The 12,421-nt window shown below is 44.3% G+C and overlaps 1 protein-coding gene across 5 annotated transcripts in view; it reads right to left on the bottom strand.

The window, feature by feature from the left end:
• The window catches only part of tnrc6c1 (trinucleotide repeat containing adaptor 6C1), a 43,293-nt gene that overhangs the window by 4,555 nt on the left and 26,317 nt on the right, over positions 1–12,421 (bottom strand). For 4 of the 5 annotated variants that reach the window (XM_015053074.1, XM_015053076.1, XM_015053077.1 and 1 more), the window contains 12 exons: positions 7,554–10,043; positions 5,385–5,579; positions 4,911–5,077; positions 4,739–4,816; positions 3,083–3,301; positions 2,830–2,979; positions 2,552–2,671; positions 2,310–2,393; positions 1,940–2,177; positions 1,699–1,863; positions 442–618; positions 158–307 (listed from right to left, as the gene is read on the bottom strand). In XM_015053074.1, the coding sequence (XP_014908560.1) occupies positions 158–307; positions 442–618; positions 1,699–1,863; positions 1,940–2,177; positions 2,310–2,393; positions 2,552–2,671; positions 2,830–2,979; positions 3,083–3,301; positions 4,739–4,816; positions 4,911–5,077; positions 5,385–5,579; positions 7,554–10,043 (4,233 nt within the window). The remainder of the gene's footprint in view (positions 1–157; positions 308–441; positions 619–1,698; positions 1,864–1,939; positions 2,178–2,309; positions 2,394–2,551; positions 2,672–2,829; positions 2,980–3,082; positions 3,302–4,738; positions 4,817–4,910; positions 5,078–5,384; positions 5,580–7,553; positions 10,044–12,421) is intronic. The other variant, XM_015053075.1, reaches the window with a different exon arrangement.

The raw sequence follows: 12,421 nt of genomic DNA, 5'->3' as shown, positions 1-12,421 counted from the left end.
GTAATGTTTTTGTTTTCTGCTTATTAAAAATATTGCAGAAACACACAAAAAGATGCTCTTGGATTGTGACAAAAACATTTTTCAAACTTTAGTGAAGTTTTTTTTTTTTTTTTTTTATTATTTATACTTCAAGAACCACCTTGACCTTGGGTCTTACCTCCACTTCTGTCCCGGAGCAGGTAGCGGTTGACATCTTGGATGTTGGTGTTGATCGTAGGTCCGCTGGGGACGCTGCCTGGAGTCACGTTGGGGTCGGTCTCAGGGTCGATGTTCTGCAGACCCTTCCAGGGCACGCCAGGACAAAACTCTGAAGCAACACATGCAGCAAAAAATGAGCACAAAAAGAAACATTTGTAACTACTCTCCATGTTTAGTAAGCAAGGAGCTTCCAAACTGACTCGGAATATGAAATGGCGCCGCTATCCACCAGCTGCTACCAACCTGGAGGCCAGTTGATATTGGTCCCGTTGGCCATCTTGTCGCTGCTGTTCTTGCCCTGACCCCAGCTCTCCGGAGGAACCAAGGGGCTGGTCGGAGACTCTGAACTTGATATCAAGTTGTAGGGGTTGTAGGAGTCGTCTATCTGAGGAGGCTTTCCAGGTGGGCCGAGGTTGGCTCCTGAGAAACGTATGAAGGTACCGTGTGAGAAATTTAAGAGAATGAAATACAAGAAACTGAAACGTTTTAGGATTGTAGCTTCCAGGGTAAATAATAACGAACGTGTGCCTATGTTTTAACAATCAAAAATAGATTATATTTGAACAATATTTGAAATATTAGCTTAAAAATATCAGAATTTAATTGCAGACTTACAACTTGATTTGTGCTATAGGATGGTAAAGAATCAACAACCTTATATGAGCTTTACTTTAAAGAGCAGGACTATTTTTTTTTATTTTTTGGACAATTCATATATTTTCTACCTACTAAAATGACTTATGCTTGGAAAATATCAGCTGGACTCGTAAAACATACAAATTAAAACATTTAATGTTCGTTCCGTTGTTATATTTTGAAAATCTTTTGTTTTCTTATTGCAACTGGATTTAAAAAAACAACAACATTATTTTACCCTTTTCCTGACCTTTTAATTTTCTTCCTCTGGGCAACTCTTAGTGAGTTAAAATAAAAATATATTATCTGCACGAACTGTGGTTAATTTGATGGTCATATCAAATCAACACCAGCAGATGTCACTGTTGCCATTTCAAATACTCTCACCAAATTAACACCAAGGTCAAAGCCAACAGATCTTTTGTTTTACTTAACTTAAAATGGTAATTTATTTCCACAGATCTACAGACACAAATATTCAAAGACTTTAACTAAGACAGGTTGGACTTACAGTGTCTAGCTCAAAATTCAAACCAATATTGAATTCAGTGTAAAACTGAATTTTCTTTTGCAGACAGTAGAAAGTCCAGTTCAAAGTGAGCATTTTGCAGAGTTGTCACCGTCTTTAAGCATGTTTTTTTTTTAAAATTATTTTAGTGGCCTTTATTTTTACATGTGGCGAAGGAACAGAGGACAGGAGTCAAACATGGGATTGCGTTGAGGTCTACGGCCTCTGTATACGTGGCGCCCGCTCTGACCACTTCACCAGGCGGCGCCCCGAAACCAACACGACAACAAACACACCTCTTTGAATGCCAAACTAAAAACTTCCCCGCCCTGATCGGCCCCCTGCTCTCCTCTCACCATGTTTTCCCAGGTTGGGCTCGAGAGGAGACGAGTTTCCAGAAAGGCTTTCAATGGAGTTTGGGTGTGTCCACTGTGACAGCCGGGACTGCGGTAGCGGTGGGTCCTTCATAGGAAGGCTTCCCACGTCGATACAGTTTGGATTCATGTTTGGATTCAGTCCAGCTGGAGGCACCAGAAGATCACATGAGAGGCGCGGTAAAAGCACAACTCCTCTTAAAATCACGTTCAAAACACTTACAGAGAGCGTAGGGGCTGTAGGTGCTGGGAGATGACTGCGGCTCTTTGGTCTGCAGGTCGGGTAGGACCGGAGTCTGGGGGTGACCTGGATATGAATCCAGGGAGGATTTGGCCCCACCAGGATGCAGGCCAGAGTGGGACGGCTGCTGCTGTTGCTGCTGTTTCATTAGCAGAGCCTGGGCCAGCTGACGCTGGTGTTGTTGGATCTGCTGCTGCATGTTATTGATTGTACGTGCAACCTGGGGTTAGGATGCAACAGAAACAACAGTTACGACCAACACGAGAACAGCGCATCCTTTCCTCCCGCACACCGAATTTTTTCTGTGATTCTCGAAGTGGAAGAAAGAGCAGAAGCTCAGAGAAAATCCTACTTGCTGCTCTTGTTGTCGAATGGGGCCAGAAACATTGCGCTGTGCCTGCAACATTTGCTGTTGAATTTGTAAACGCTGGTATGCCTGTGGAGAAGGTGACAAAATGGTTAAAATCTCTAAGGGCTTGAAATATTTACCTCCATAATAACAAAGAACAGCTTGAAGGGAAGTCTTCAAGAGTGACTGGATAACACTCTGATACGTCTAATGCAAGGTGAAGCAGAAGAAGCTGAAAGTCTCACCAGTTGCAGCTGGTAAAGTTGATTCAGAAGGGTCATATGTTGAGGGTTTATTGGTGAGGTTAAAAGTGCAGGATTCAGACCAATGTTTTTTGCTGCAAACTGTAAGAGCTGTGCTTGAACCTGTGGCGGCACAATGGACACACAAGACCTGATTAAGTAAAAACTTTGAATATTTTCCTTGGAGAAACTTTTATACTCAACCTACTATTTAGCTCATGTAGAGAGAGAAGCTACGTATAGAAGTAAATGTTATTTTTTTCCCCTAAGTGTAACTGTACCTGAGGGGAGAGAAACTGAGGCACTTGCGCACGTAGACTAGGCTGAGAGGAGCTGAGAGGCGGCACTGGTGGCTGAGGAGGCGGCTGCGGCTGCTGCATGGCCCGGGTTTGTGCTGCTCCACCACCACCAAACATTCCACTCTGCATCTGCTGGAAAAACCAACACAGCCCGTCAGTGTGTTCCCTAATTTCTCCCCACCATCATTTCCACTCGAGTTACCTTCGGATTTGCGCATATATTAGCGTCAATCACCTTGTCAATGAAGGGCAGGCGAGGGTCTGTCGAGGGGTCTTTGGAGAGAAGCGGAGGCCGAGGGCAACTCATGGGCTTGTTGATGAGCCCGTTGTTGTAGTCGTGGCCGCCGGTCCCGATCCCACGCTTGTCAAGCTCAGTCTTCTTCTCCAGCAGGGCACTCATGGCCTGATCCAAGTTCATATTGTTGCTCTTCAAAGCTTCCTCTGCTGGATCCCTCTGGAAATAAAAAAAACAACAACACACAAAGCATCAGTGCTGCAGCTGCGACATGACCACATGAACCACTTCAATGTCGTAAGCACCGAAAAGAAGCACACGCCGACGCCGCACCGAACTGCGTTTGTTTGTGCAACAAAAAACATGCGACAAATGAGCGGTCGTGTCACTCTTGCAGTATATTGCAAATTTATTCACAGTGGTTTTGATTTTTGAGTTGTTTTTTTTGCTACAACCACAAACCTTAATGTAATTGATTAGACTTGTAAGCGACAGACCAACACAAAGTGCATAATTATGTTGTGGCAGAAAAATAACACATACAGAAACTATAAAAACATGCTTTAATCTAAACCAGTAGAGCTCAAGCTTTCCACACCAAACATCACATCATTAAATACAACATTTTACAAGCTCCACAACAACAGTGACATGTCTTTAAATTCATAAAAATTGCATAGATAAGAAGAAGTAAAGGAAATTTTCCTATTAATCCACCAGCATGCAGGTGTGGCTGAAGGATCCTGTTAATTGTGAACTGTATTTGTCCCCAGAATTATTCACCTTTACGCTCAGAGAGGAAATACAAGCAAAGGACTACTTGAAAAGGTAAAAGTGGGTACCTTTCACCAAGGCAGACTTCTAAATCCAATATGGCTGCCATGCATTGGGAGCACAGTGATGCTACTTGCAGTGATACAGAAAGAAGAACGTGTTGGTAAATCTCTCTGGCTGCATGGTTAGGCTCGCTCCTGGTGAAGGTGAACCTCCATCTCAGTCTCAATGAAAAGCATCTCCACTGCATGATGCTGCCACTGCCGTGTTTCAGTTAGATTTCTATTTACTTTGGTCTCATATGGTCAGAGGATCTTCTATACGTTTGTTGTGCCTCAGAAAACTGTAAACAGGAATTCTTATGCGTTTCTTTCAGCAACGACTTTGTCTTCAGGAAGTCTTTTCATAATAAAACATTTTAGTGGTACATGACTAATAGCTGCCCTCTCAAGAGATTCTCACATTTGAGGTATGGATCGCTGCCACTACTTTGAGATTAAATTACACACATACTTCAGCTCTAGTTGGTTTCTTAAAGCATTTAGTTGTGCTGGCTTTTATTTAGAAGGAGAAGAAAAAGTGGAGCTGAATACAAATGCATGCCACACTTTTAAGATTCTTGCTTGAAAAAGACCATGTGTTATTTTCCTTTAATTTATAATCTATACACTACTTTTTATTGATCCGTCATCTAAAATCCCAAATAAAATACACTAATTTAATGGTTGTGATGTCTCAAAATTTAAGGTCACTGTATTCACATTTTTCAGGCTTACTTCATGTACTGTTGAATAAATTTAAGCCACTCAAGAAATACTGGAAGAGGGAAAACATGACACTTTCTGATGGCTTTAGAAACTGAGCCTAAATGATTCGACTCACAGGGAAGCCCATGTCTGTGAGCTGTTTGATGAGCTGTTTCATGATCCAGGCATCTTCCTGTTTCCCTGGGATCTTTACCTGAGGAAATACATGAACAGAAACTTATCAGCATATGAACTCTGTGTAATTGTGATATTATAAAAGAGCATAAAAACTTTAGAGAGCTTCGTACTTTCTGTGGGACTTTTTTGGACGCGTTGCCCCAGGAGTTACAGGAAGAGTTGCTCTCCTGGGAGGCTGTGCTGTTCCACATGTCTCCCTCCTCAGAGTCCCACTGACCCCCTGAAAGGCTGAGCTCTTCACCTCCTCCTCCCCATCCATCTTGCATAGGTTTGGAGGCTGCAAAGTACGCAAAAGGACAAAAATGCATATTATAAGACACATTACACGTGTGAAATCTCTTGCGAAACAATAGGCATTGGTAGTATTTAATAGTAGCAGCATGATCGTTTGAAGAATAACAGCCACTAGAGGTCACTGTAGCTCAATGCGTGGAATCCAAAGGGCTGCAACCCTGTCATATTGATGTCCTTGAATCATCACACACAAAAAAACCTCTTGCTTTTCTTGCAATGAGTCAGCAGAGGATCAGATTATTCTTCAGAAACATTAAGCAGGATCAGATACGCAGCGTTTTTATTTTTACCAGGTTTGACAGGCGCTGCCGTCATCGCTGGGTTGCTCCTGCCGTAGTTGTCTGGGTTGCCATCTCCCCAGCCTCCGGCGCCTCCGCTCGGTTTGCCCCAAGCAGATGTGCCATTATCCACGCTGACTGGAGAGGGTGCCGGCTCTCCCCAAGAGCTCTCAGATTTTGTGTGGGAGCTGGGAAGCTCTCCCCAACCTGGAGGTCGCACAAGGACAGCAGCTTGTCAATGTGGAAAACCTCAAAGACGATTCGTATCCAGTAAACATCTTTAGCATCTGCAGAGATTTTAGCAGATTCAAGTATTTCTCATAAGTCTAAAAGTGTGGGCGACAAATGAGACTTTATTGTTAACCGTTTTATATCAAATTATTTAGGGATGCACCAATATGAAAATGTAGATATCTCTATCTGACATTATTTTGCCATTAGAGCTGATAACTGATATTTACCAATATTATATATATTTTACTACTCCACTGACACCTTGACAAAAAACCCAAAAAAACAACCACGTCTCTGACTTTACATGACCAAACCTCTACCACAAGCTGACAGCACATATCAGCTGTTACAATAAGTCCAGTTTCATTTATCAGACCAGTACAGATATGTCAAAAAAAATAAATAATATCGGCTGATACTGATGTTAGTGCCTATATAGTGTATATATTCCTAAAATTATAGCAAGAGTGACCGTATTTGAATCCGGACAATGAGCCATTGTTTGGCTAAGCTAAATATCAGACTCTCATATAAAGACTGAAACCTCAATTGTTAAGTTAAAAGTTTTTATTGCAAATAGTTTTATCCAAATGTCTGACAGAGCCGTGCTTGGTTCTTGGGTCTGTCTGCAGTGTTTTTACAACTTGATTTCTATTTCCTGGTTGTTTTATTTGGTATTTTATGTAAAGCACTTTGTGAAATATGTTTTGAATAGTGCTCCAGGAAAAAAAAAAAAAACTTTCACATTTATTTTTCAACAGGATCGTGTATCGTCTACTGGCTACCCCCTCTCGCTTTTGATCTATCCAAGTGCCTATATATATATTATTTTTTCACGGTTGCTGTATTTTAATGTTTTTTGTGCCTTATGACTTATAAGATATCTAATTTACCCTGAGGGGATCAACTCACTAGAGTGTAAAATAAAACAAGGAACAACTGGTGCCTTTAAATCATTTTAGAAAAATGGGTTGCAACAGTGTTTTACGAAACACAAACAAGTCTGTCAGACGTTTATCATATGTTTAGATAGCAGTGCCAGCTAGGCAGGCAGGGAGGGAGGTAGAAGACGGCTTGGCTGAGCAGGACTGTGGATAGAAGTAGGCAGGGTCCATTTAGGATCTGGCTCATCCCAGTGAGTTTTGGCATGAGAAGCACTACGCCACTACTCCTGCAGCAATGCCAGGCCCAACTTAGCTCTCCCACTAGGAAAAGGTCAGGTCCTAAAAGCTGCTCCAAAATTATAGTTAACATCCAACCTTCTGGTAGGACCTGCCAGAAACTCCCGTACACAGATCTACAAGATATACATTTTCTTATTTTAATCCAACACTTTGTGGTGAACACAAAAGTTATTGTTCCTTATTTTTAATTCGTTTCATGTTAAGAAACAAATAAAAATGCCTGGTATGACGTTCATTTACCAGCAGGAACAGCAGGTATGTTCTAATGGGGAACAGCAGGGGGCATCTGCCCTTACTATCCGCCTGGGGGCTTGCAGCCACCTCCTTCAGGCTCAATTACTGACAGATGGTGGCTTTCAAATAATCACTTCTGATCTGATTCAAACCGTTTGTGGTACATTTTCACATGGCATTATTGTAAACCCTTTTTCTGCACAGTCTCTGCTTGCCAAGGCCACTGCTGAAGTCATGTTCTCTGCTGTGAGGAGCTGGCTGGATGGCCGGAGTTACCAGAGCCGCGCCGATTAGGAGTAAATCCAAACGATACAAACTAGGTCAAGATTTTACCTTAAGTGGATCAACAGATTGGCGCTTAAGGGTGCACTGTGCTAACTACCTGAGCAGCTTTTATGTTTGGTACTTCAAAGAGTGAGAAAGAAGAGATTTCAATTCTGGAATATTTCAGAACAAATACACAGAGTTAGTGAATCCAGGCAGGTTTCACCGTAGCTTATTGTAAAGTTTTGTCAATCGTTTATCTTACCTTGAGCTATCAGAGGACCCCTGATGTGAGACGTTCCAGACTGGTGTTGCACTGAAGGATCTACGGCCCCGCTGGCAGGGCCTGGGTTTTGAGCATTTTGGCTATGGTTCTGTAAAGGTGCAGGCGGCCCATGATAGGAGTGACTGTGAGCGTGGGGATGGTTATTGCTAGGACCTGGAGGGTTACTACCTCCTGTGGTAACTTTAGCCTGGACCACCCCTGGGTTGTTCCTGTCCCACAGGTTGACTGCTTTATTGTAGGTACCGGGGTCGCCCCAGGCAGAGGTCCCGTCATCTATCTCCATCTTGCGACGGATAGAAGGCGGAGAGGGCTCTTCCCAGCCTGTCGCCTCATTTGAGGGTTCTTTCTTGCCACCGCCCCAGGACGCACCCTGTTTCACAGAGCCGGGGCCACCCCAAGAGCCCATAGTCCCTCCTCCGCTATTACTGCTGGGCCCATCCTGAGGCTTGCCCATCCAGCCTTGAGGGGGACCACATGGGCGCTGAGGTGCGGAGTCACCCCAGCCTCCACTGTTTCCAGCTCCAGAACCTCCATGTCCTGAGGAAGACATTCCCCAATCTCGTTTGTTCTCCTTCCAGTTTCCTGATTCTCCTTTCCAGTCAGGGCCAGAGGAGCTCTTTTTACTCTCTTCTGGTTCTCCCCAGTCGCCAGTGTTATTGCTTCCTCCACTGCTGCCCCAGGAGTTGGATGGTTTGGGTTGCTCTCCCCAGCTCTGGGATGTTGACTTGCCTTGTGAATCATCCCAGCCAGATGATTTCTCCTCCCCCCAAGATTGAGCCCCGTTCTTGGGTATGCTGTTGGAAGGGGCTCCTGCTGGAGGGTTACCCCATCCACTAGGCCCTACTGGGTGCTTTACGTTGGTGGGTGTGTCTCCCCAACCGGAACTGGGCGCATGTGAAGCAGCCATGCTTCCACCCCAACCAGAAGGTCCCTGTGAACCAGGCACATCATTTTTGTTGCCAGAGTCAGACCTCGGAGCGGGGCCCGTGTTAGTGTTTGAGGGTCCCTGGACATTGCTTGGGGCTGTAGGCCCAGAACCCCATGAATCAGTGCCAGCGTCATTCTTGCGTTTAGAATCATCCATGTCCCAGGTTGTGTGCTGGCGAACAGGAGTCTGACCCCAGCCAGTGTTGCACAGCACCCTGGGGTCCAGATCCTGGGCAGGCATCAGAGGAACTGTTTTCTCTCTGGTTGGGCGATCTCTCTGTTGGGGATATCCTTCCATGCTGTCACTGCTCCCTTCACTGGCACCAGCTGTGCTCACAGCTCTGCTCCAAGTATTGGCTTGTGAATCCTGGGGAGGAGAGCTGGGCGTATCCCAGCCTCCCTGGGCCTCTTCGCTATGCTGTTTCCCCCAGTCTCCACTGGACTGTTCACTCCAGCCTCCAGACTTTACAGTTCCACCTCCCACATTGCCCCAAGCGGAATCCCAGCCAGATCCTTCCTTTGACGAAGTTGGCTTTGAATTGCCACCATTACCCCACAAAGAGTTCCCTTCTTCTCCGTTGACCTGTGAACCCCCTGGTTGAGGCTGCCCCATAGAACCCAAGCCTACAGGTGAGCTGCCCCAACCAGACAAGTTTTGGATCGGGCTAGGAGGTTCTTGTTTTTTAGTCTGATTTGGTCCATCAGTTTTAAGGTTTTGAGGTTCAGAACTGAAAGACACATTCGTGGATGGAGTGAGGTGTGACTCGTCAGAAGTCATTATGGTACCCCATGCGCTGCCAATCCCAGAAGACTTGCCGTTATTGTTGGCTCCAGAACAGGCACTGGTTTGGGCTGGTGGGGGACCAGGAGGGTTACAGAGATTAGGTGTGGGTTGAGGAGATGAAATGGTGTTGGCTCCACCTGAGCTGCCTCCCCCTGTGCCTCCTCCATCATGCCCCAACACGGGCCATGCAGATGGGTTGGCATTAGGGTTTAGGTTCAAGTTAAAGTTGGTGGTGGAGGACGATGAAGAGGAACCCCAGCCCCTGCTGCCCCCTCCTACTGGGCTATCGCACTTCCCTTCATTACCCACTGAGGACTGAGGGGGGCAATGAGAAGGTCCTGGCCCAGATCCCCAACTGCGATTGGTTGCAACCTGGCTAGAGAGCATGCTGGTTCCAGTATGATTGACAGGGCTAGGCCCACTGTTGGCTTTGCTGTTAAGGTGGTTGGCAGGGAAGTGGCCTGTCTGACTATTGGCTCCCGTGGCCATACTCACTGCACTACAACTACTGCTTGAACTACTGCTGCTGGTGGTCAGGTGACCAGGGTCAGTGTCCAAAGGGCATCCTGCTGGAGAAGCCTGGCTCTGACTGAGAGTAATAGAAGGCCAAGCCTCTGAGTCCTTCTGGTCAATTATCAGTTGATCCCAGCCACTGGGACTGGTGGAAGATGCAGCACTTGTGGCACTTCTGTTGGCTGGCAGGTGTCCCCAGGGGGGGTTATCATACTGGGTTCCTTGGCCACTATGCGGGGGCAGTACTGTGAACATAAAGAGATAAAAAGAACAAAAACCAATCAGAAATGAGGGCAGACAGACATGATTTCACAATTTCATAACATACACATAACTAAGGCTAAAAGACAATGTAAGCATCTATTGGTGTGTGAAATGCTTTAAAATGTATTTATTTTTATTGCATTACCATAATGTCAAACTAAAAACTTAAAAATCCAATATTTAACTGGAGGAAATTTAATCAGCATGAACCATGTTAAGAAATAACTGGTTTTAACAAGTTCAACAAAGGCACAACAATTGGAGTCCTTAGCCATTCCCTTTAAGATACATGCCATTTAAGATTTTTTTATCAAATCATAGTTTGTATTTTGAAAGGGAAGTAAAAAATATTTCCCAAAGCCTGATGTTGGAAAGCGTAGCAAATATTTGAATCTCAGGGGTTTTCATACAATCCATTAGATAATTTTCATCCCTGATTGTTCCGGAGGGATGGGATTCCAAGAAAAGCCTTTCTTGTCCTACCATGATAAACGTAAACATACAGACTTCCCAACATTCCCCTCTGACTTTAACTGGAAGAGGATGATTTGGTCAGATGGATCCAAGACAAAAATTTCAGCAGTCAGTGCTCCAGTAGGGTCTTGCGTGAAACAAACAGATTAATACGAAAGCACCTATAAGTCTGGTGGAAGATCTGTGATTTTGTGACTCTGTTTCTCTTCCAAAGACCCTAGAAATCATGTTAGACTGCATGGCATCATAAACTAATAAACTGAGAGTGGACCTTCATTGTGTTTTTAAGTAGGATAATGTTTCAAGACGTATAGCCAGATCAATACAGATATTGATCACCACAGCTAAAATCAACCTCCTTGCAGGGCCATTAGAGTCCCCAGACAGATAACTTGTTAAAAACCTGGGTGTTGAGATGAAAACAACATAATTGAGGATCAAAGCCTCCAAGTCTGGACTCTAGAAGAGAGATTGTGCAACTAAAAAAACAAAACAAAGAATAATCACACAACCCACTATGTATTCACAAACTTTGTGAAAGGTAACAGGATGGGACATAGAGCTGTCCTATTCATTAAGAAGGGGATGATCAATGTACTGACGGCTGAGATGCCAAGTACTGTGCCATCAGTGTTTTGGTTAAAAATGGTTTCTTGACATAAGATTTTCCCCCCACGCTGAATAAATATGCCGACATCAAATATTTCAACGTCCCAATTTTCAATAATTTTAAGGTTTTCTAAATCCTAAATGCGTGTCTGTGTCAAAACAGAAACCACCTAGATTAAAAATCTATTGATCAAAAATGCAAGTATTGAGCAATTCTACAGAATCACTTTTAAACATACATTTTACTTCAATCTACAGTGCACTAGTCATATTTATTTCAAAGTCAGATTTGCAGATTTTATTTCAAAATAACGTAAATCGCAGCGCGTTGTAGTTTCTTTTTTTTTTTAAGTGTTACTCACTTCACCACAGAACAGCTGTTATATTTATATTTGAATACCAGATCAGACTCAACCAAGAATGAGTTCCTACAGCTTGGGCATCTCTAGTTTAACAACTTCAAACAGCAACAAACATGACCTTTACTAAGCATGAAGCATGACTACTTTGCTGCCTTGGAACAATATCGACCCCCGTCTTTTTATTTGCCTTTACCCCTCTGTAAAACTGCTCTAACAAAGTCAAGCGTTTACCATTACAGAACATCGGGGACTATGATTCTGAAGGTAATGCAGCATTACTGCATGATTACAGCTGTCCCTCGTGCTGCATTGGTTCTTGTTTACATGCCCCCCCCACCCCCTCCCCTCACATGTACACATAGTTTGCATGCAAATACGGCAACTATGTCACAACTACATGAGGGAAGTGAGTGTATTTGTGTGGCACCTCCTGTTTTCAAGCTTACCACAACGCTCGCCACTACATAAAAGGGAGAGAGGATATGGTGAGAGAGCAGGGAGGGAGGAGGGAAACAGGGCACTGTGTTTCTGACACACAGCGCTGTCGTTCTGTAGCGTCTCTCTCTGCTGTAAAGTGCAGGACCGCCATTTTCTCAGTACTGAATGAGAGCCAAAAAGCCTCTGATCTACTGTCTGCAGCTCCACTACTGCTTCAAAAACACACATCTCGCTCGCAACGATAAACGCGACACGCAGCAACTCAACGCTGCACACTCGAAATGCACTGTCGCTGCAGCTGAAATGGTACAAAAAAAAAAAAGTAGTCATTCAGAGTGTACGTGGATACAAGCTGCCAAAACAACGCAGAAGAGACGGATAGACGAGAAAAACACAGACAGGAGAAAAAAAAAAAAAAAAAAAGGGAAAAAAAGCAGAAAAAAACCTGGGGGGGGGGGCCCCCCAACCACCCCCCA

Source organism: Poecilia latipinna, unplaced genomic scaffold (assembly GCF_001443285.1).
Source record: "Poecilia latipinna isolate Pla-1442-1.1 unplaced genomic scaffold, P_latipinna-1.0 Scaffold1159, whole genome shotgun sequence".
Taxonomy (NCBI): Eukaryota; Metazoa; Chordata; class Actinopteri; order Cyprinodontiformes; family Poeciliidae; genus Poecilia; species Poecilia latipinna.
Note: the sequence above shows the minus strand (reverse complement) of the source record. Positions and strands in the feature narration are given on the sequence as shown.